General features: G+C 46.7%; 1 protein-coding gene across 1 annotated transcript in view; it reads right to left on the reverse strand.

The window, feature by feature from the left end:
* Positions 1-4,916: 4,916 nt before the first annotated feature.
* ABCA12 (ATP binding cassette subfamily A member 12) overlaps positions 4,917-21,060 on the reverse strand; it is a 91,989-nt gene continuing 75,845 nt past the window's right edge. The window contains exons 42-54 of the mRNA XM_075430081.1: positions 20,587-20,764; positions 18,570-18,685; positions 17,791-17,950; positions 16,179-16,447; positions 15,321-15,531; positions 13,558-13,667; positions 12,902-13,046; positions 12,622-12,756; positions 8,625-8,728; positions 8,271-8,363; positions 7,711-7,816; positions 6,854-6,991; positions 4,917-5,613 (exon numbers count right to left, since the gene is read on the reverse strand). Of these exons, the coding sequence (XP_075286196.1) occupies positions 5,494-5,613; positions 6,854-6,991; positions 7,711-7,816; positions 8,271-8,363; positions 8,625-8,728; positions 12,622-12,756; positions 12,902-13,046; positions 13,558-13,667; positions 15,321-15,531; positions 16,179-16,447; positions 17,791-17,950; positions 18,570-18,685; positions 20,587-20,764 (1,885 nt within the window). The 3' untranslated portion in view covers positions 4,917-5,493. The remainder of the gene's footprint in view (positions 5,614-6,853; positions 6,992-7,710; positions 7,817-8,270; positions 8,364-8,624; positions 8,729-12,621; positions 12,757-12,901; positions 13,047-13,557; positions 13,668-15,320; positions 15,532-16,178; positions 16,448-17,790; positions 17,951-18,569; positions 18,686-20,586; positions 20,765-21,060) is intronic.

The following is a 21,060-nucleotide window of genomic DNA, read 5'->3' on the forward strand; positions in this document are numbered from 1 at the left end:
TTAAAGGTACTCTGCTAATTGGATGCGCAACCCTAAGGGAACTCCTTTAATTGCATTTCAATCTGGTTGGTATCATTTTAACTCAAATTCATTGCTGTCTTGCACAGGGATAACCCAATTGGGTCTGGTTATGGAGGGGCACATCATCCTGCTTCCTCCTTCCCTCCACACCCTGGATGCGCGTCAATTTGTTAGGCTCTGGTGGTGAAATAGGCACCACACATTAGAGCCGAGGGCTGCGTAAAACCCCTTTAGCTGGTAACGAGGATATAGACGGTAGAGAGCTGAGAGTTCACCTTGACCTGCTAATGGAGGTAAAAACCTCAATTATTACCCTGTCTTCACTTAGATTTTATCTCGTATGTGTTACTGTAAGTTCTGTCGTGCCCTGAAGATGCATTGTTTTGTTTCTTTCTTTGGAGTCAGTGAAGACCTGAGCTCTTTCGAAGAGATGCTTCTTTTCTACCCAACACCCTTGTGCGTAGCGAAAGACCCACTGCTTAAAATTCAAGAGCCTCCATGGAGGTTGGGGTAGATGATCAGATTGTTGCTTTGAGCCTTAAAGCTTGTGGGAGCCCCGCCATTTATTTCTCTTATCTCCCAGCACGGAGCCCTCAGAATTGCTCACCCTGGCGATAGCCTATTTCCAAAAGTCTTTTCTAGCAGCGATTAGCAATGAAGTGGGGGGCTGCACCCCCCGGGAACTGAATGCTGTGGAGAGGTGTCTGGTTTTGAGCTTTGCTCCATGGGTTGCAAGTGCAAGCTACAGCTTTTCTTTACCCTGAGCTGAATGTGGCCACTGCGACTGTCCCCTGTTTTGACACGTGCCAGCTTTCGGGTGCTGCAGGATTGTACCATGGCACGCGTCAGGCCCTGATCCCAAAATATTGATACGCCCTGGGGTGGCCTTGTGCCGCTCCCCCCACGGTACAGATATTTTGGGGGGCCTGGTCTGGCCCATGCTCCCTACGCTGCTCTGAGCACGGGCTGCGCCCCAGCACCGCAGGGCCGACCGTCCTCCCTCATTACCAGTGCTGTGTATGCGAGTAGTGTGAGGAGCAGCGCCAACGGTAAGTTAGCGCTGGCTGTGTCCCATACTAATGTTGTTCTTACTATTTCAGTGCCATCTTCCTTATTTCCACCCTCTCCCTGAACAACTAAATTAATTAGAATGATTTTTTTTTTATTTAAATACTGTCATGGAATAATAATTCTGGTGAATTCATTTTTTTTGTCATTCCCCACTGCTTCTTTTCTCTGTTGTGCTCTCTTTTAATACACTGTTGATATTTTGTTATAGCTATGCAAGATCACAGCTGTTGTCTGAAAAAATAAAAAGAGAGTAAAATCATGCTATGTGCCGCTGCCATCCAACAACCATTTTTCTTCCTCCACCAGCTCACAAAAAAACCTCTCCTCTATTAAGTGCAGGAGCATACATTTTTCTTGGCTTGTAAAAGCCCAAAAAACCTCACAGCAGCTTCAGTGAAGCTGCAGCAATGTGAGGAAGCCGAAGCCGCTACGACAGGCTGGGCCCCATCCTGAGCCTGGCACGAGGTCGGATCCTGAAAATCCTGGATCCCAGGAGTGACTCCATGCAGGCAGCAGGTCCGTGGGCATCGCCCGCTCCTGTGCTTCACTAGTCACTGGAGTTACACTTACCTGGAGGTGTTCATTTAACCTGTAAACATGTTTTCTGATCCAATCCAGTTACAAAACCACTCCTGCGGTTCTCATGAAAGGCTAAAAAAAAAATCCATTTAGACCCTGAATTTATATTTAAGGTAGTGGCCAGGGCTGAGAGAACCACTGCTTAATGTTGGCCCTTCTGGACAGCTTTTTTCAGTCCCTGCCAGACCTTTCCTGACCCTGCAACTCCAGCCCTCGGTGGCCGTTTACATCGAGACCGAAGCTAAGCAAGGATCAGGCGGGAGAAGCACCGTGCTCTCATCAACAGTGCAAAGTGATAAATGAAAGAGAGCCAGGATGGAGATTTGAATTGTTGTCTCCAAGTCCACAGCTCCAATTACAAAACTGATTTGAATCAGCCTCACAACCCACACAACCAATTATGAAATTCCTCCTTGACTCCCTGGCCCCAGCCTTGTTTGGCTATAGCACTGCCTATACCTTGTGTCTGTAATGTTTTAGAGCATTTTTAAATTAAGCTCGGTTGAGGCCCATGCAGTTCCAATTAACACATTCAGCCTGCGTGAATGCTCCAGCAGGGCTTGCCCAGCACTGTTGCTCCCTGTTGCCTTGAACAAGGGTTATAAGGGTGGCTGAAGTGAGAACGCATTAAAGAAGTGAGATGAAAAGCTTGTTTTCCCCCCGGACCGCAGCATTCATCTCTTGTTCCTGGAGAGGTGATGTGCAGCGGTACGCAGAGCGCTCCTCTGTCCGTTCCAGGGACACCAGGGTCAGTGTTTTCAATGATCTTACCTTCCTGCTTGGACCAAAGAAACGACCGAGCTCGGTGGCTGCCTGGCTTTTTTTTTTTAAAGCAGAATCATGTAAAGCAAAAATTTGAGGGGATGTGGAGAGGGCTGGCAACAGGGGGCACATGCTATTACACCTGCACGTCAGGGGGGTGAAGGTTACCGCAAGCACACTGTCCTTCCCCGACGTGTACAGCCTGCTCATGATCTTTAAGGCAGACTTAATCAGTTGTTTTCTTAGGCAGGGCTCTGAGTTCCCAGCCAGCCCTGGAACTAGAATGAACCCTCCTCGGGGAGACAAAGGGGCGATGAGAAACCTGGAGCTGGTGTCTGGAGGCAGGATAGTACTAGCTTCCACATTTATCGCCCCAGGATCGAGCCTGGGCTGTGCCCCTCCGAAAGAAACGGGTTGAATCCGTGAGGCTTTGCATGGAGCCGGGATATTTGTCATCTGGCACAAGAGGTAATTCAACCCCCGGTGATGTTATATACTGCCTCCTTGCCAGATGCTTCAACCCCCTAAACAGTTGTAACTGCTTCTCCACAGGCTTCAATTAAATTCCCCTAAGTATGTAAACTTTGGCGTGTTTGGACCAATACCTACAGATTTGATTGCAATAGCAGATGTTTTATTTTTACCTGCAAGTGAAAACGGGCAGCGTATATCATGGCCGTGACACATTTTGCATGAAGCAGATGTTTCTATTAATGCCAGAATTGGCTGGAAATTCAAAGGATGCTTTTTGCTTTTTTTCGAAAACTCTATTTTACCCAATTAAACTGCAACTTGCTGAAGTATTCCAATGAATCACTTCCGTTTTTGCTTTTTTTTTTTTTTGATTAGTAGGCTCTGAAGGGACAAAAGAATAGCTTTGTATCAGTCTCCCTCAATTAAATGTAAAGTACATCTGGACAGAGTCTGAAGATCCATCTTTCACTGGCAGTTGCAAAGCCATCGACATAATAAAATAATACTCTGATTGGTATTACAAGGCTGCATTTAAATCATTGGCATTCAGGCTCCGAGTCCTTTGCAGGGAGCACAAGCCCTCCATTAGAGAAAAGCTTAATTTTATACTGTGATCTGTATAAGATATGCAATGAAAATGAGAAAAAAAGAGCTTCTGCAGAGCTGGAGACATAATAATAGAAGCTACAATGAATGTCTGGGCAGCTTTTTCAGTTACTTATAAACTGCAGGTGTCAAATGCATTCTGGAAAGAAGCTGAATTCCAGTTTTAATTACAGTCAGCAGGTTGAGGCATAATTCAAGACTTGATAATACCTTCAATCCACAACAAAACTCCTCCTGCTATCAGTAAGAAGTTTACACCAAGCTTGAGGAGAAAACGTGACCTCCTTGCAGTAGCTAATCTCTGAACTTCAGTACCCCACTGCAAAATCCCAAACCCCCTTGGTATTTCAAGTACCTGTTCCTCATGTGATTATCTCAGCAAGCCTTAGCATCAAACGGGAACTGAACTAGTGAGTCTCCTCTGATGATCAGGGTGAGAAAGATGTGTCACTGAAGCTTTCATCTGAAGTTTCCTTTGGCTCAAATTAGCTTTGGGGGATAAAAAGGGAAAAAAAACAAAAACCCTTTGGCTGCAATTGTATGCGTGAACCCCAAACTGAGTGCCGCATGGGCCTTCCCGGGTCTTACAAGGCAAGGACGACCCGGCTTTATCGGCAGTCTCTTACCAGCAACAGTAAGTTTATTGAGTTCAAAGGCTTTAAGTTCATTATGTGCTTGAACAGCACCACGTACATCAATGCCCTGACCCACGACTGAGCCTTTGAGGCCTTACGCCGATCCATATAATAAAGAGTAATGTTAAACTTTTCTACCTATTACTGATTGTGGGGGGAAAAAAGCAGGGTGTGCGTGCTGGTGTGCTGAACTCAGCTAGTGGGGGGCTGCTGCTTGGAAGGTAGGCAGAGGTCTCGTTTAAAGCCAGTGGGCAGTCTTTGAAGGAGAAGCTAATTATGCCTTATTATGTGGGAAAACACAGCTGTAGCATCACAGGGGCAGCCACCACACGGGTGCTGAGGAGGAAGGTCACTGAAAAGGAAGTGGAGAGGCAGAGCCGCCTGGGAGAGGGAGGCTGGCGGAGGCAGACGTATTTCTGAGCAAGGGAGATGCTTGTTGGATTTACTCTGCTCAGGGAAACACAACCTTATGAAGCAAACTTCGTATCAGAGGACTTAACTAACACACCTGCCTCGTACCATCCTTCTGCTGTCATGGAGAAGCCCTGAAGGAGAAAGGGGCTGGCTGGTGGAATGATCTTCCATCGGGTACCAAGAGACAGGAACTGCCGGGGACTGGAGGACTTACTCAAGGAGTTACAGCAAGCTGCAATAAACTACAAAACCAGACTGAAACCACTGGAAGTGCTGACTTTTAAAATAATTGTATTTGTACTGACATAACCCACGCCTACAGAGAAGCTTTATGTCATTACCAATGATGCCCCCCGCCATGGCATATGTGACTCTCCGTACGCAACACCTACATCCCCACAACACCCCTGTGAGGCAGGGCAAGGCCATGAACCCCATTTCACCGGTGGGGAACCTGTCAAAACTGAGCGACATTCTCATGGTCGCCCAGAAAGTCTGTTGCAGAGCAAGGAGCAGAGCATGGGCTTGCAGAGAGGGCAGCCATGGGGCTGCTTTTTGGTCAAACACCTTGCACAGCCGGCAGCTCCTCTGCTGCATCATGGCCATTCCTGCTGTAAGCAAATGGCCATGAGCAGCAGGTGATGTCAACTAAATCCTCACAGGCCTTCAAGTGACCATAAAACAAGAACTGGAGGAAAAAACAAACAAAACCTGTGGAAGAACCAATCTGATTTGTAACCAAATGCCAGTCTTCAATGCCTGCCATGTTCCTAGTAGCAATGTAAGTGCATATCAAAAAAAAAAAGTACTTTAAGATAATGGGACTTTTTATCCCCACCATCCCAGAATCATAGAAAATAGGGCTGGGGGAACCCCAAGGGGTCATCAGGTCTTTTCCCCAGCTTCTACGATCCTCTGTGGTCGGGTCCTTTCAATAGATGGAGCTTATGGTGCTATCCTGGCTACTTGTGTCAGAGCTGTCCAGTGTCACATCAGGACCTGTATCCACGCTGTCAGGATCTGCTTGGTCTTTAGCAAAGTTGATGAAAACCTGGAATTTTAAAGGAAAACATTCAGTATGTGAGAGCATAAAGAATTTATAATACAAATTAATATAAAAAAGGAATGGCTGTTCATTGACTGTGAGCCTGGAGAGAGCGCTCAGGAGTGGATTCACGCTGGGTTTGAGAAGTGCAAATAGTGAGTTTGTATGGACTAATGTAAATAAATGGATGCACACTCCTGTACCGCTGAACCAACAGCCGGGATGCAAAGGTAGACGTTCCGTACAACACCTAACTGTTCTGCAGCTCATGTTTCTAAAGTACTACCAAGGTAACACCTGTGTGGTAGCTCATTATTATCACAGTGTAATACAGCTATTATATTACTTTATAAACCCACCTGTCTATTTATTCTTGACATCCATGCACACACAACTGCGGATTATATAGATAGGTATGTATAAACACACGTAACAGTCTTTGTTTGAACAGTATCTGAGGAATACATAAAATATGCTTACTGGCACGCTACCTGCAATCATATTTCCATATGCACAAATCCAGGCCGTCCTCCCACAGAACGTGCCTGGGGGCTTCCTGTGGTTTGTCTGCCCGTTCCTCTCACCGCTGCCCCTTCTATAAAACAATGGTGAGGGCCTCCTACCCCAGATCTCTGTTTAACAATCTGTAGGACCTCAGGGCTGCAGTTTTTGCTCCTGTCTCTGGCACAGACCTAATATATCACATGCTGATGCTCAGCAGGATGATTTCTTCTGGGTAGTCCTTGCAGCATCCCTTCAGCTGATGTGTTTCCTGCAAGATTTTAATGGCACTGGGAATGTTCTTCCAAGGGAGAATGGAAGGAATTTCACCATGAAGCTAGGTTTGGAGTAATGCTAAATGACCCAAATACAGTACAAGAAAGAGTGAAATCAAGCAAATTTCCAGGATTGGTGGGAAAAGTCCACCACCAGGAAGCCAAGCACTGGACTTGGGGGTGATTCATAATCCTGCCCTTCATTCATACCCATGAGGCTGCTGAAATCAGCAGTCACAGTGGGAAGAACAGATCCTTTATGCTACGGGCAGCTTGCTATGTGCATTTTCCTAGTGCCAGCGCAGGTATCTGGAGGCAGTAGTACTGATAAAGTATCCCCGGGAGGAATATAGATGGAAATCCCTTTCAAAATGTAGTCTATTGTGTGCAGCAGTCCATTATGTGCAACCATCAGTCTGCTCCCCCGTTAACAGTTTTAAATGGGTGGCCACATATCTTTAATTCCGTACCTCCTCTAACGTTGTTTGACTCACTGAGAAGTGCCTGATATTGAAGGCTGCTTTGCTGGCTTCCAGGAGATCGAATATATTTGCTACCCCACCTGCAGAGACCGGGATGTGATACTCCACCATGTTGAAATGCTGGTCCTGGGAGAACAGGAACGATGGGGTAAAGTTAAGAGGTTGATGCCTATAGAGAGCCAACAGATCTGATGGCTGGCTGAGAACAAAAGCAAAGAGGAGCTGAACCATGGGAGAATGAAGGGGCAGAGGGTGTGTTCTCTCCTTCTGACGCCCAAAGTTCAGGAATATTATTGTCCAATATTGACTGGTGCTTCCCTATTTTTGTTTTTGTGGGTTTTGAGCCTGGGAGATGATGACTAAGCCCCAGAGCTGGAAACTTGAGGGTAGACATAGCATTTTCCAGCGCCAAGTTTGCTGTTTTGATTAATGCAGAGATTGGGTTATGGATAATGGATGGGATTTGTGACTCGGTTACTCTGGTTTTACAGTTATTCAGTTACTGGAAGCACCCAACCATCTCCTCACCCTCTCAATACGAAGCGTATCTCCATGCAGTCCAGGCTTCAGTGGGACCATTCACAGAGGCAGAGGGTCACCAACACCTGCCTTACAGAACCACTGCAGCTGTGCGGCTGAGGTTAAGCCACCAAGGCAACGTGGGTGCTCCGGCCCTTGGACAACGTGGCTGGTGGCACTGACAAGTGTGTGTGTCTGAATCCCTGACACGCTGAGAGCACGGATCTATGTGCACACCATGTTACAGGATGTCTGTCTTGCAAGATCCTCTTGGTTAATTTGAAGGGATTGCGAAAGCCTCTCCTGAAAGCATTTGTCCCTCTTACCTTCAGGCACGTGTTTGGAAAGTGTGACTTCAGGAACTCTGTCAGTGTCTCAGTGTTCACTGTGTTGCTATTTAAGTGCATCTTCACAGTGAATCCTCTTCCAAACCTAGGGGAAAAAGAAAATCACAATTAACACAGTAGGAAAGAGAAACACATAAAGAAATTCTTTTGAGAGTGTTGCACAGCCTCTTGGGGGAAATCTAATCCAGGCAGAGTGCAGCTTGAATGGGGTCAGGGTTGTTAACCTGGAGTGAATCTTAATAAGAAGTCAAGCTATTGTGATAACTAATAGAATCGAAGCTCAGCTCTAACATGCATTTCACATTTTCAGCAGTGAACAGATTACTTTGGGGAACACATCTCTGGGAAAAAAAGGCTGCAAGAGAGTAGAAAGTGCAGTAGTTAACACAGAATTTCAATGGTGTAGTAAGAAACAAACCAGAAAATGACGTTATTCTGATGCCCTGTTAACAAAGGTCTCATGTTCTGAGCCCTCAGAGGTGTAGGTTAGTAACTCCATATGCCGTTCAGTAAAAGTGAAATAGGTACATTTTACTGACCTGCTCTTGATATGCTGCAAAGAGCCAATGCATTGAAAGCTCCCGTTCACCATAATAGCCAGCCTGGTACAGAGGGCTTCACATTCTTCCATGCTGAAAAGTCAACCAAGAAACTCGTTGAGAAAATATAAAAAAAGTAGTTATTTTTGTGACCAGAGAACATTACTGATCTTCCCTAGAGTACTACAGCATCGTGGGTCTTTGTGGGCACCCACACTTAGCCACAACCACTCCCTAAGCCTGTCATAGCTTGGTGCCCTGAAATTCTGCGAGGACCAATGGGGAGTGCGAAGGACGGGCCTCTCCACACCTCCTGCAGACCCTGAAACTGGAGACAGAGCCAACCGGCCCTACCTGTGGGATGTGAGTATCACCGAGCATTTGTTCTGCACTTCCTCACTGATGATTTTCCAAAGGTGGCGTTTAGCATTTGGATCCATTCCAGAGCTTGGTTCATCCTGTTGGGAAAGACAGGAGTGAATGTAAATTTGCACTCAAAATCTGATCTTCCTATGACTTGCGCTCTCTTTATAGAATCATAGAATCATAGAAAGTTTTGGGTCGGAAGGGACCCCTAGAGGTCATCTAGTCCAACCCCCCCGCAGCAAGCAGGGACACCACTAACTAGATCAGGTTGCTCAGAGCCCTGTCCAACCTGGTCTTGAATGTTTCCAGGGATGGGGCCTCCACTACCTCTCTGGGCAACCCGTTCCAGTGTTTCACCACCCTCATTGTAAAGAATTTCTTCCTTATATCCAGCCTAAACGTACCCTGTTTTAGTTTAAAACCATTACCCCTCGTCCTGTCACTGTTGTCTCTACTAAAAAGATTGTCCCCATCTTTCCTATGGGCTCTCTTTAAGTACTGAAAGGCTGCAATCAGGTCTCCCCGCAGCCTTCTCTTCTCCAGGCTGAACAAGCCCCAACTCTTTCAGCCTGTCCTCATAGGAGAGGTGCTCCAGCCCTCAGATCATTTTTGTAGCCCTCCTTTGGACCCGCTCCAACGGTTCCGTGTCCTTCTTGTGCTGAGGGCTCCAGAGCTGAACGCAGTACTCCAGGTGAGGTCTCACTAGAGCAGAGTAGAGGGGCAGAATCACCTCTTTTAACCTGCTGGCCACACTTCTCTTGATGCAGCCCAGGACACGGTTGGCCCTCTGGGCTGCCAGCACACATTGCCGGCTCATGTCCAGCCTTTCGTCTGTCAGTACCCCCAAGTCCCTCTCAGCAGGGCTGCTCTCCATCCTTTCATCCCCCAGCCTGTATTGATACTGGGGATTACCCCGACCCAGGTGTAGGACCTTGCACTTGGCCTTGTTGAACCTCATGAGGTTCATACAGGCCCACCTCTCCAGCTTGTCCAGGTCCCTCTGGGCATCCCGTCCTTCTGGTGTCTCAACCGTACCACTCAGCTTGGTGTCATCTGCAAACTTGCTGAGGGTACACTCGATGTCGCTGTCCATGTCATTGATAAATATATTGAACAGCACCAGTCCCAGTACGGACCCCTGAGGAACTCCACTCGTCACTGGTCTCCATCCGGACATTGAGCCGTTGACCACTACCCTTTGGATGCGACCATCCAACCAATTCCTTATCCACTGAACGGTCCACCCGTGAAATCCATGGCTCTCCAATTTGGAGAGAGGGATGTTGTGGGGGACCGTGTCAAAGGCTTTACAAAAATCCAGAGAGATGACATCCATTGATTTTCCCTTGTCCACTCTTGTTGTTACACCATCATAGAAAGCCACTAGGTTGGTCAGGCAGGACTTGCCCTTGGTGAAGCCATGCTGGCTGTCTCGAATCACCTCCCTGGCCTCCATGTGCCTTAGCATATCTTCTAAGAGGATCTGTTCCATGATTTTCCCAGGCACAGAGATGAGGCTGACAGGTCGGTAGTTCCCAGGGTCTTCCTTTCTACCCTTTTTGAAAAGGGGCACAATGTTTCCCTTTTTCCAGTCACTGGGGACTTCCCCTGACTGCCATGACTTTTCAAATATCATGGAGAGTGGCTTGGTAACTACATCAGCCAGTTCTCTCAGGACTCAGGGATGCATCTCACCAGGTCCCATGGACTTCTGTACGTTTAGGTTCATCATTAGTGATATGTTTGCTAGTAAGGACCCACAGGTACAGATCAGGGAGAAGGATTATCTTCAACTGCATTATGGATTTGACTGAGACATCCTACCCTCCCTTCAAGCAGGAACAAGTCAGCTTGACTCTGACCTCCATGCTGACTGCCCTTTGGAACCGCACAGCTCCCCTGGTGACTTGTGGGATCTCCCCACCTCCGACAGACCCTAGAGGAACTGACTGGCTGTGATAGCACCGTCTAAGATCAGCCCTACTGTGCATTCTATACCACAGTGTTTTAACTATCCATAAACACCAGAGGCACAATCTCAGGCAAGAAGTTATCAGCTGGCACTTGGTCCCCGTGCGCACCTGCGTTTTGCCTCCTTCTCATATGCTGACAAAGCAAGAGTTGCATTTCTCCATTTAGAGAGACATGAAGCCAGAGGTGAAAGACAGTATACTATCTCCTAGCTTACACATTGCTGATACGATTATTAGCCAGTTTCCAATTGACAAGTTATTATTGTTGAGGACAACAGCTTATATAAGGCAGAAATAAACCAGCTTGGGTTCGGGCAGCAGTCAGTATAGAGGAAATTTCCCCACCTTCTATTTTTATTGAGACTTTTTTTTATGTCACAAAAGCAGCTAGAGGGTTGGTGTACATGAGGTCAGAAGTAAATGCAGCAGTGCTGGGCTTGATACAAGCTGGGGCAAGGGAGATTTATGTCCACTGGGTATCAAATTTAATATTGGGAAACCTGCTCACAGAGCACTGCACACGTTCAAAACACAGCAAGTGGAAAGACTGCACAAAAGGGTATTATTTTAGTAATGACATATCTCATGGAAGAACTGGAAAGTTCAAAGTGAAAGACAAAACTGGAAGTCAAACCTAGAAAAATAGTTTTATGTTCTAATCCCGAGGGATGTTGCTCCTTTGCTCTCCTACAGATTTGGAGCCTTGGATGCCCCTTTTCATGCAAGACTTTGCAGGTTAGTCAATTCAAAAATAGCCAAGAAAGAGCTGGAAGCAAGGAGAGTTTAACTGGCAAATATAGGATCCATTTTTGACCTCTGCTAACAGAGAAACTGGCAGACTCACCACTCTCTTCTGCCCTCAGAGAAAATTTGGGTGCTTGCTGGAATCTAAACTTTGGTGCATATGCTGTCAGGCTAAGTGTCCCTTAGGGCTCAGTACTGGGCCCAGCCTTGTTTAACTTCTTCATCAATGACCTGGATGAAGAGTTAGAATGTACCCTCAGCAAGTTTGCTGATGACACCAAACTGGGAGGTGTGGTAGATAAACCAAAAGGCTGTGCTGCCATTCAGCGTGACCTGGACAGGCTGGAAAGTCGGGCAGAGAGGAACCTGATGAGGTTCAACAAAGGCAAAGGCAGGGTCCTGCACATGGGGAGGAACAACCCCATGCATCAGTACAGGCTTGGGGTGGACCTGCTGGAGAGCAGCTCTGCGGAGAGGGACCTGGGTGTCCTGGTGCACGACAGGTTAACCATGAGCCAGCAGTGTGCCCTGGCTGCCAAGAAAGCCAATGGCATTCTGGGGTGCATTAGGAGGAGCATGGCCAGCAGGTCGAGGGAGGTTCTCCTTCCCCTCTACACTGCCCTGGTGAGGCCCCATCTGGAGTACTGCGCCCAGTTCTGGGCTCCCTAGTTCAAGAAAGATGAGGAGCTGCTGGAAAGTGTCCAGCAGAGGGCTACGAGGATGGTGAGGGGACTGGAGCATCTCCCCTACAAGGAGAGGCTGAGGGGGCTGGGCTTGTTCAGCCTGAAGAAGAGAAGGCTGCGAGGGGACCTAATAAATGCTTACAAATATCTGAAGGGTGGGTGTCAGGAGGATGGGGCCAAGCTCTTTTCAGTGGTGCCCAGCGACAGGACAAGGGGCAACAGGCACAAACTGAAGCAGAGGAAGTTCCGTCTGAACATGAGGAAGAACTTCTTCCCTCTGAGGGTGACAGAGCACTGGAACAGGCTGCCCAGGGAGTTTGTGGAGTCTCCTTCTCTGGAGATATTCAAGACCCGCCTGGACACGGTCCTGTGCAGCCTGCTGTAGGTGACCCTGCTTCGGCAGGAGGGTTGGACTAGATGACCCACAGAGGTCCCTTCCAACACCTCCCATTCTGTGATTCTGTGATTCTGTGATTTAGGGAGCATCCTGTAAGCTGGGCCCGAGAAGGTTTTGCTGGACTGTCAAAGTACCCTGCCAGCCCGAAGATCTGCTCATCTTTCTCCCAACAAGGCCCCTGTTCTCACCAGCAGCAGAATTGATGGATTCCCAATGAGAGCCAGAGCAGTCGACAATTTTCTGTTGGTGCCATAACTGCACATAGAGGTGACTCTGTCTTTGTAGGCCATCAGATTCAGCCGGTAGAGAAGCTGGAGTACAACCTATGGGAGCAAGAGTACTGCATTCAGAACAATGTCCAGGCATAAATTACCACGTGCATGTCTATTTATTGAACGACTAATTAAATCAGTGTAAAGGCTCTCAATAACTGGAAAATGCTTTAAGTCAAGCCCCAGCGTTACTCACTCCTTTGATCTCTCTCTCTGGGATGCCATGGAGCCTAGCATAGTAATACATGTGCTCTTCCACTGTCAGCAAGTCATCCAAGGCATCTTCTTGAGGACAGTAGCCGAAAAGTGACCAGTGTGCCTCACTGATGTCATTCAAGGACCTGTATAAAGAAGTTGGCAAGTCTTTTAAACACACTGAATTGCCAGTGCACTCTGGAATCAGACAAGAGAGACAGAAAAAAAACAAAACTTTTTTCCTTCTTTCTACCCCCTTCCCCACCCCTTGAAGGAAAATGCTATGAATTTGCAGACCTTCAGCCTTTAGGCCTTCAGTTCTGCAAAGGAAGAACACTTTGAGATGAGTCCTACTGGTCTCCAGACAGTAGTTCAGAAGCGGGATCACACTCAGCTGAGGATCTGAGTCTGATCCCATTTGCAATGGAATGAAGCGAAAAGAAACACCACTGAACAGCAGAGGTATGACAGCAAAATGCAAACCCTAGGGAAGCAACTGTAAGGTCTTCAAAGGATTAAATTCCCCGCTTTATTTATTTTTACTCTGTTTTGAATGCTTTGTTTTGTTTCAGACTTTTACGTTTCTTTTCCTTTGCCATCCAGCCTTAAAAACTGCTCCCAGGCTGATTTTCTCCCCAGAAATCACATCCTCCATACCCAGCATGATCCTGGACCCGCAGCCTTCCACTGGATGCTCCGATATCACCTGTCAACATCTTAAAGATGGTCGTCTTTCCAGCTCCATTCACACCGAGCAAGCCAAAGCACTGGGTTGTGAGAAAAAAAAGTAGAAATGTAACCATGCCATATTTATAACCCAGAAATATTGCTCCAAGATGAGTGCTCAGCACATCTTGTCTCTTCTTTTCTTTGGACCCTTGAGCAAGACGAATTGCAAGAGAGGCAGAAGTACTCAGAGCATACGAACATTATAATGGAGGTTGTTTATGGTGCAATATACTGCAGCTTATATTAGGACCGTTTGTTTAATATGGTGAAGAATCAAGGATGTGTCTCTAATAGAGTCATTCCTTTTACTGCAAGGTGCATTGTTGCAGCGAGCTCATCTGACAGGCCAAATCCTGACCATCTGATTTGTGCAAAGCCTTCCATGGACAGGAACAGAGCTACTCATAGGAATGAGGTGAGTGAGGTTTGTGCTGTCATTGGTAAAACTTTAATGCGACACAAGATTTTTTGTCAAATAATCTCACTAATGCACTACATTAATAAGATTAAGAATTGGCTCCCTGTAGTGCAGTTCAGTATCTCATGCTAAAATCTATGTTTTATTGCTAAGGTGGGAGATAATGCGGTTGTGTGTTGCATAAGCAATTATCATTGTGCTGATAATTGCTATCATTTTGATATCTTTAGTACAGACCATCTGATGTGAAAATCTTCACATGTTGGGCCCACTGCAGATGCACAGCATCGATCCAAGGCTCTTCCCTACCTTGAGGTCCATGCAGGAACAGTATCTGCGCACCGCCTGTGGTGCAGGGCCACGGCCGCTGCTGACACCAGCATCGGGCTGGCTTTTGCCAACAGTTAGAAACCTTGATGGTAGCTGTGGCTTAGAAAAAATCCTCTGCCAGAAAGATCAGCGCCACATTTTCCATGTGAGGCTGCTGTTCTCCTCCTGCCCAGCACCCTCCATCCTTTCATATGCCCAGCATCTCAGTGGGAGCCAGGCAATTAAAAAAACCCAAATCAGGCACCAAGGGTTACTTCCAAGCTTGCCCACAAGTCAGGTGCACAGCCTGAGGTAGGATCTGGTCTCCAGAGGCCCCACGAACTTTCCTCTGGGTCTCAGAGGTACTCCATCTGCTCCTGTCTTTTCTCAGGGGTCAGTGTTTTTGCAGGTAACTGCACTGACATGACCAAAGAATGTTTATTTCTTTAGAGTTAATTTTAAGTCCTGATTCATGAAAATGTGTGTTCAGCTGAAGTGATTTGTATTTCGCTGGTGGGAAAATAGAAGCAGATAAACTTGAATCACTGTCTCCCGTGCAGTTTAGTTTAGGTGACTATTGCAACTGGACAAATTCTGCTGTCTTTATTTACCACACGGCAATCCACAGGGATCCCCCAAGACTGCGCTGTGCTAGGTGCTGTACACGGCATGCAGACATTGTGCTCTGGATACAGGTCCATCACTGTCCTGTCCACTTTTCCTAGAGCCTTCAAACTGTCACTTGGTGTCCCAAATCCACCAGGACCCTTCAGTCGCTACCATAACCCCAAGAATCAATAAATAAGGCAGACGAAGGAAGGAGGAGGTCTGAGCAGAACAAACCATTACAGTCGTGCTGGGACAGCAGCAAGCACTGGGAGAGAAGATGACAGTGGGACTGTGGATCTGTTCCAGTTTCCCTGCCCAGGGTGGGAGGTGCCCACAGCCCTTCCCCCTCGCTTACCTCTCCAGCCGGAATCCCGAGGCTGATGTTTTTCACAGCCACGATGCGTTTGTGAGGAAGGTGGTAGATCTTTGTGAGATTCTGGAGCTGCACCACATCAAAGTCTGCTTTGCCAGACTCCACCCGGTTCCTCTCTGCCTGGACGTCCCCGTCCTCTTCAGCCACGGGTGGCAGAAGCAATGTTTTGCCGTGCACTCTGTCAAACAGGAACCTACAGGAAAGGCAGAGAGGGGACCTTACCCTCTGGCAAGCAGACAGCAGCAGGCCTCTGTGCTTGGGATACTCAGGAGCCTTCCCATGAGACCCCAGGGCGTGTGAGCATACACAGACAGACAGTTTCTATTCTCTCCTGATATTTGCACCACTAGGGAATTTAAAACCCAATGTTCTCTTTCCGCCTAATTTTTTTTTCTCTTTTTCAGCAAATGTTCTGAGCTGGAGGAGGTCCTGCCTCGTAGACACTTGTAATGCAGGTGACAGGACTGTTCTCGCTCCTCCCTGTGCGCACCCAAGCCAGAGGAGATGGGGAAATTCAAACAGAGGCGGCTGTCAATGGACTGACTCCTCTTATCAACCAGCTGAACATCAGTCTACCAAACCCAGAGCCCTGAAACAAGGGCCATAGTCTCAGCTAGCAAGGACTGCCAAGGGACTTTGGTAACCTATACATCTACTAGTTAATACTCTAATTGATGGTAGGTATTGGGGCTGCTGCCAGAAAAAACTTACTCTGTGTTTGCAAAGTGTCTTGGAAATTTATGGGCTTCATAATTGACAATGATGGTGTGAGAGCCCAGAATTAAACCACTGAGCACTGGCTTGGTCTGTTTTCATTGCGAGACTCCAGATGTTACTTACTCTAGTATGTTGTTCCAGACTCTCTGAATCATCCTGTCATGAACTGTAAGACGAATGGCAAAAAAAACGGTGCCCTGGATAAACATGGCAAACAGCTTGGACGTGGTCTTGTCTAGCTCAAAGGTTTTGTCAGGGTAGTCGACTCCATAGGCTCTTAAGAATCCCAGCAGCGCCTGATCCTGCGAGAGTTCAATCAAGCCGTAGCCAAAGCAAAATTGTGGGAACAGAAGGAACACATGCCTTAGGTTTTCTGCGAGATCACGCAAGCCCTGAAAAAAAACAAAAAGCAGCACAGTCAGTCACTGTTTTTATTCATGGAATAAATTCATAGGTTTTACTGTGGGACTGAAGTGTAACAATTACATTGGGATTTGCTGGTGACTCAGAGCAGAGATAAATTGAGAGCAAAGAACTCTGGAGACAGCTCGTTTCACAGGCACAAGGTCAGAAATGTCAACAGGCAGCTCTGAGGTAGTGATCACCCACAGCAAACAGCAGCCAGCTCCGGGTGTAGTCCCTCACTGCTGTTCCAGCCGCCTCACCCGGTGCATGCAGCAGCCCGAAACCCACCCGTGAGCCAGAGCTGAATCCTGCCGCTGAGCTGCACTGTGCCTGCCACAACTGCAGAGCCGCTGCAGCAGCCCGCTGCGCAGCGCAGCCCGCTCCCCAACCCTGCTCCTCTGGAGCATTGTCCCATCTGTTTCCCTTGAACAAGCAGCCCCATACAACACGAGATTTGGCTTTAATAGACATAGAAGGGCAGTCTCATGCTTATGAACTCTCGTACATAGAGATTTGGTATATTTCTAGCAGAAGAAGGGATTAGCACACACAGCAAAGTGGAGAGGGGGTAAATTAGCATGGAAAAAGACTTATTCCCTTCCACTGGGACACAGAGGGATAGAAGATGATCATAGTTGCACATCCCTAAAATCCAGGGGGTTGCTAAACAAGCACTGCCAAGCTAGAGAAAAAAATCCAACCCAGCTATTGTTTTACAAAGCAATTACCCGTCACAAAAAAAGAATACTAAATGTAGGTGTACATTTCATCCCAGTGATCCCCAGGAATATCTCAGTTGAAGAGAAGGCTTTGCTTTAGGGAATCATCACTGTATCTCCCAGTCATTTCTCATCCTTGCACGGAGAAGATGATTGCATTACAGATCTAGATGACAGCCAGCCAGTGCTGGGTTTAATGCAGCACATGTCAGACTCAGGGCAATGACATCTGGTTGTCACTCTCCACAGTTCATGCTGCAAGAACTTCACAATGGTTCAAAGTCCCCACTGACTTTTTATCAAATATCTACACCCACCCCCTGCCCTTCTCTGCACAGGCAGTCTTCTACCTCTCTTTCTGTATTCTCCCCTCTGCCACCATCATTTTCTTCTTTACTGGGGGTGCATATTTACAGACAAGCAAGATTCGTATTTGACTCATGTCCTATCCCCAGAGAACCTCCTTTAGTCCTGTGCCTAGTGTCCTCTGCTCGGTCTACCCTCAGATATTGTGAAACCAGCCAGCTGCTAAGGACCTGATCAAAGCCACCAAACTCAACAAGAAGCTTCCTGTGGTTTCACCAAGAGTTGAGTATTTGTAGGATTCCTACCTGATCTGTGGCCTTTTCCTGGGAAAGCAGAAATACAACCGAGTGAGTAATGATGGTATTGATGCCAAAGAACAAGTTGACGCATACATAAATGATGAAGGCCATTCCTGTTTCTTTGAAAAACCCAGCCAGCAGATACATCCATGAAAATGTTGCATATCTGTAAAATGCCAACAATGCAGTAACTCAACTCTACAGTAACTCAAAGAGCGATTGAAAACAAACAACTAAAGACCTCAGACAACATAACAGTTCTGTTTTAGCATGTGAATAGATTTCCACATAATAGGAGCTTAAATGAGGAAAAATGGCTTTGTATCCGTTAGAATTTGGAGAAAAAGTTTATGATACATGCTTTGAACACAGAGCCCCGACTGAAAGCAGACAGACTGGGCCTGGAGGATTCAAAGCCAGAGCGAGAGTTTTGTTAAGTTTTCCCGAATTGTGCTGTTGCTTTTTTTTTTTCCTCTCTGATTTTGAAATGCTTCTATATCTCAAACTTTGTAGTAGTTCATTAAGCATCTACTTACAGCTTGGGCTGCCATTGTGACCTTGAATATTTCATACCCTCATGTAGCGTTTGCTTTGAGTAAAGCAGGCATGACAACATTAGTTTATCTAGCTGTTCCTGCAAGGAGCAACTAGTCACCATTTGTAAAGTGTAGGTTGAAGAAAAAAACCCCATGTATTCCTCCCTTGGATCTCAAATTGCAGCAGCCTGCAATATCCAGTCCCTCGCTCTGTGCAGTGATATTTAAATAACTAAGCTCCACACTTACCCAAACAGTAACAGCAGAAGAAATACTGCCAGTAAGTTACTGTTGTTGGAGAAAGCTGGTATCTGGAAGGATGAAATAACTCCTATGGAAAGTCCAATAGGAACCATAAAAAGTACCTGCAAAATGATATTAAAAAGATGTTATTAGGATGATAATTCATAAACATTTTTCTAGAACAATGCAGAAGCAACAACACCGGGTCTGAACCTGGTCCCACAAGCGCAGCTTTGGTTTTCGAAGGGAAACCAAATAGAGTTCGGGTCTCAGTCCCCCCGAGACTTCCAGGAGTCTTGCATATGAATTCCCACAGAGCCACTTTGAATAAGCTAAGCCTCAATATTCAGGAGTGTGGGCAGAAAGTGCCTTAAGAAAAGGTTGTGAATGAAAAATACCCCTTTGGGTTTTCTGTTAGCCTTGCAGTCAGACCACTTCATTGTGCCCTGTAAATCTTTTCTTTATAGCGTTGAGTCAAGCCAGGGACCTACCAAACGTCTACCTCAAGAGGCTCCTCTCTTCGCCAGCTTTGGGATTTAACAGAATTTACTGGCAGGGATTCACTGAGAAATATCAAGTTGCTGAGAGTGCTGGATTAGTTTCAGCCCACTGAATACTGATTGTGGCAAGGACTCTGGGGTTTTTTCCACAGGCTGATTTACAAATATACAGTGCTGGAGCGAGGGCCCGGATCAGGGAAGCAGACAGAGGCCTGCCCCATCCTCACCTCTGCGCTGCAACTCGGGGCTGCTCTGCCAAGCCAGGCTGCAGCCACGCTGCCTTCAGACCACTTCCAAGCCCCTCATGCAAGGCAGGAGATACCTGTGCTGTTGACTAATCACACTAGGCCCTATAAACAGGCTGTTTTGTGGTGAGCACAGTATTATTAGGAGTGCTTTGCTCGTGTGCATTGGTGTTACCAAAACAGCTAGAAGCTTAGGCTGTGCTCTGCAGAAAGAGTGAAGGCTCACATTCCCCAAGGGATTTCAGCCCTTAGCCCTCACTGCATGGAAGGGGGCTGGCCACCCAAATGGCCTTGAAGACTTCCTTTTCAGGAGCTGATGATTTCACTGGGATTTTAGGCACTAGCAGAACTGCATCAATACAAATTTGTGGGATACATAGAGCTGATCACCATTACAGCATAGCTGGCAATGCCAAAGCTCACAAGCAGAGATAGTCTGCACTTGCAGCTCTCTGTGTGAAGGTTTGACATTGTGCACCAAAGGTAATTCGTAAGACACAAAGCACTTTATTCTACAGACACTATGCACATTTATCCTCTTAGCCCGGTGATGCTTTCCAGCAGTGCTATTAACCCTCTTTACCATGAGGAAACTTCAGGAAGAACAAGGGCATGCCTACACCACGTAATGCGGCACAGTGCTGGGGAGCTCAACCATCTATAGGAACAAGGTGGTAAATCTATACAGCGCAGTGCAGCACTGTAGAAAGGAACTTGCTCAGGCCCTGGAAGGCATATAGCAGCATTAGTAGTTTTCCTTGGCTTAAAAACCTTTATAATATGTAATCTTAAAGAGAGCATTCAACCCAGCAATGGATTTTTTGCCCAACAGGGGACTGTCAGCTGTGAGATGTCTGTTAATGTCACAACCTGTACTCCCAGGGTTTCCAAAACGGCTGTAGCCTCAAACCCCAAAGCCTTACCCCAGATGCATAAAGCCTGCATGTCAACTAACCCAGCCCTGCAAGCTATCAGAAAAGCAGCTCGCTGCTTGCATGTTAAAACTGAAATCAAGCTCTGGCCTGTTCTGTGTTGCTCTCATACAAATGTGCTGAGTGTTTTGCATACACTCAAGAGAGAAGGAATGCCTTCGCCTAGCAAAATCTAGTGTTGCAGTTCACATTTAAATGTCTTCAGTGCCTTAGAGAACAATTACTGCATAACACTCTTGGTAGTACTAATATTAAGAAGTCTAGGCAACCAACTTTAAATAAGAACTTTTTTTTCCCCTGCTGTGTAATGCTCCTCTTGGTGCATTTAGGAATGTGAATTATTTACCAGATCATAAACGAAGTTAGTCACCCAATAGCTTGTCATCCCAATGCCTGAAATATGCTGCAGTTGTTTGGCTTTGGTTTGATGTTCTTTTACCACGTAGAGCACAAAGCTTGCCGTTGTGATAGAGTAGCCAACCAAAACAGACATTGAAACTATGATGTCGAGTAAGCTGTTGAGCCTGGGGAGAAAGTGAAGAAAGATGTACATGGTGAGTCAAAGTGGCAGATCTCCCTCTTTGCAGAGGCACTGTGTAGAGCTCAGAAGCAGAGGTCCTGATTCTGTGCCAGCATCTTTTGCTGATGGCAATTATGCCTAGCAAAAAGGACTCACGGCATTGAGTCAGAACACTGTACCATAGCATTGATTGGAAAGCTCAAAAGGAAAAATATGTAATTATTATTATTGTGCCAAAGCACAAAAATGTGTGATGCTGTAACTGTGACTTCCAGATCTATATGGGATCCTGTAAAGACC

This window comes from Opisthocomus hoazin, chromosome 9 (assembly GCF_030867145.1).
Source record: "Opisthocomus hoazin isolate bOpiHoa1 chromosome 9, bOpiHoa1.hap1, whole genome shotgun sequence".
NCBI lineage: Eukaryota > Metazoa > Chordata > Aves > Opisthocomiformes > Opisthocomidae > Opisthocomus > Opisthocomus hoazin.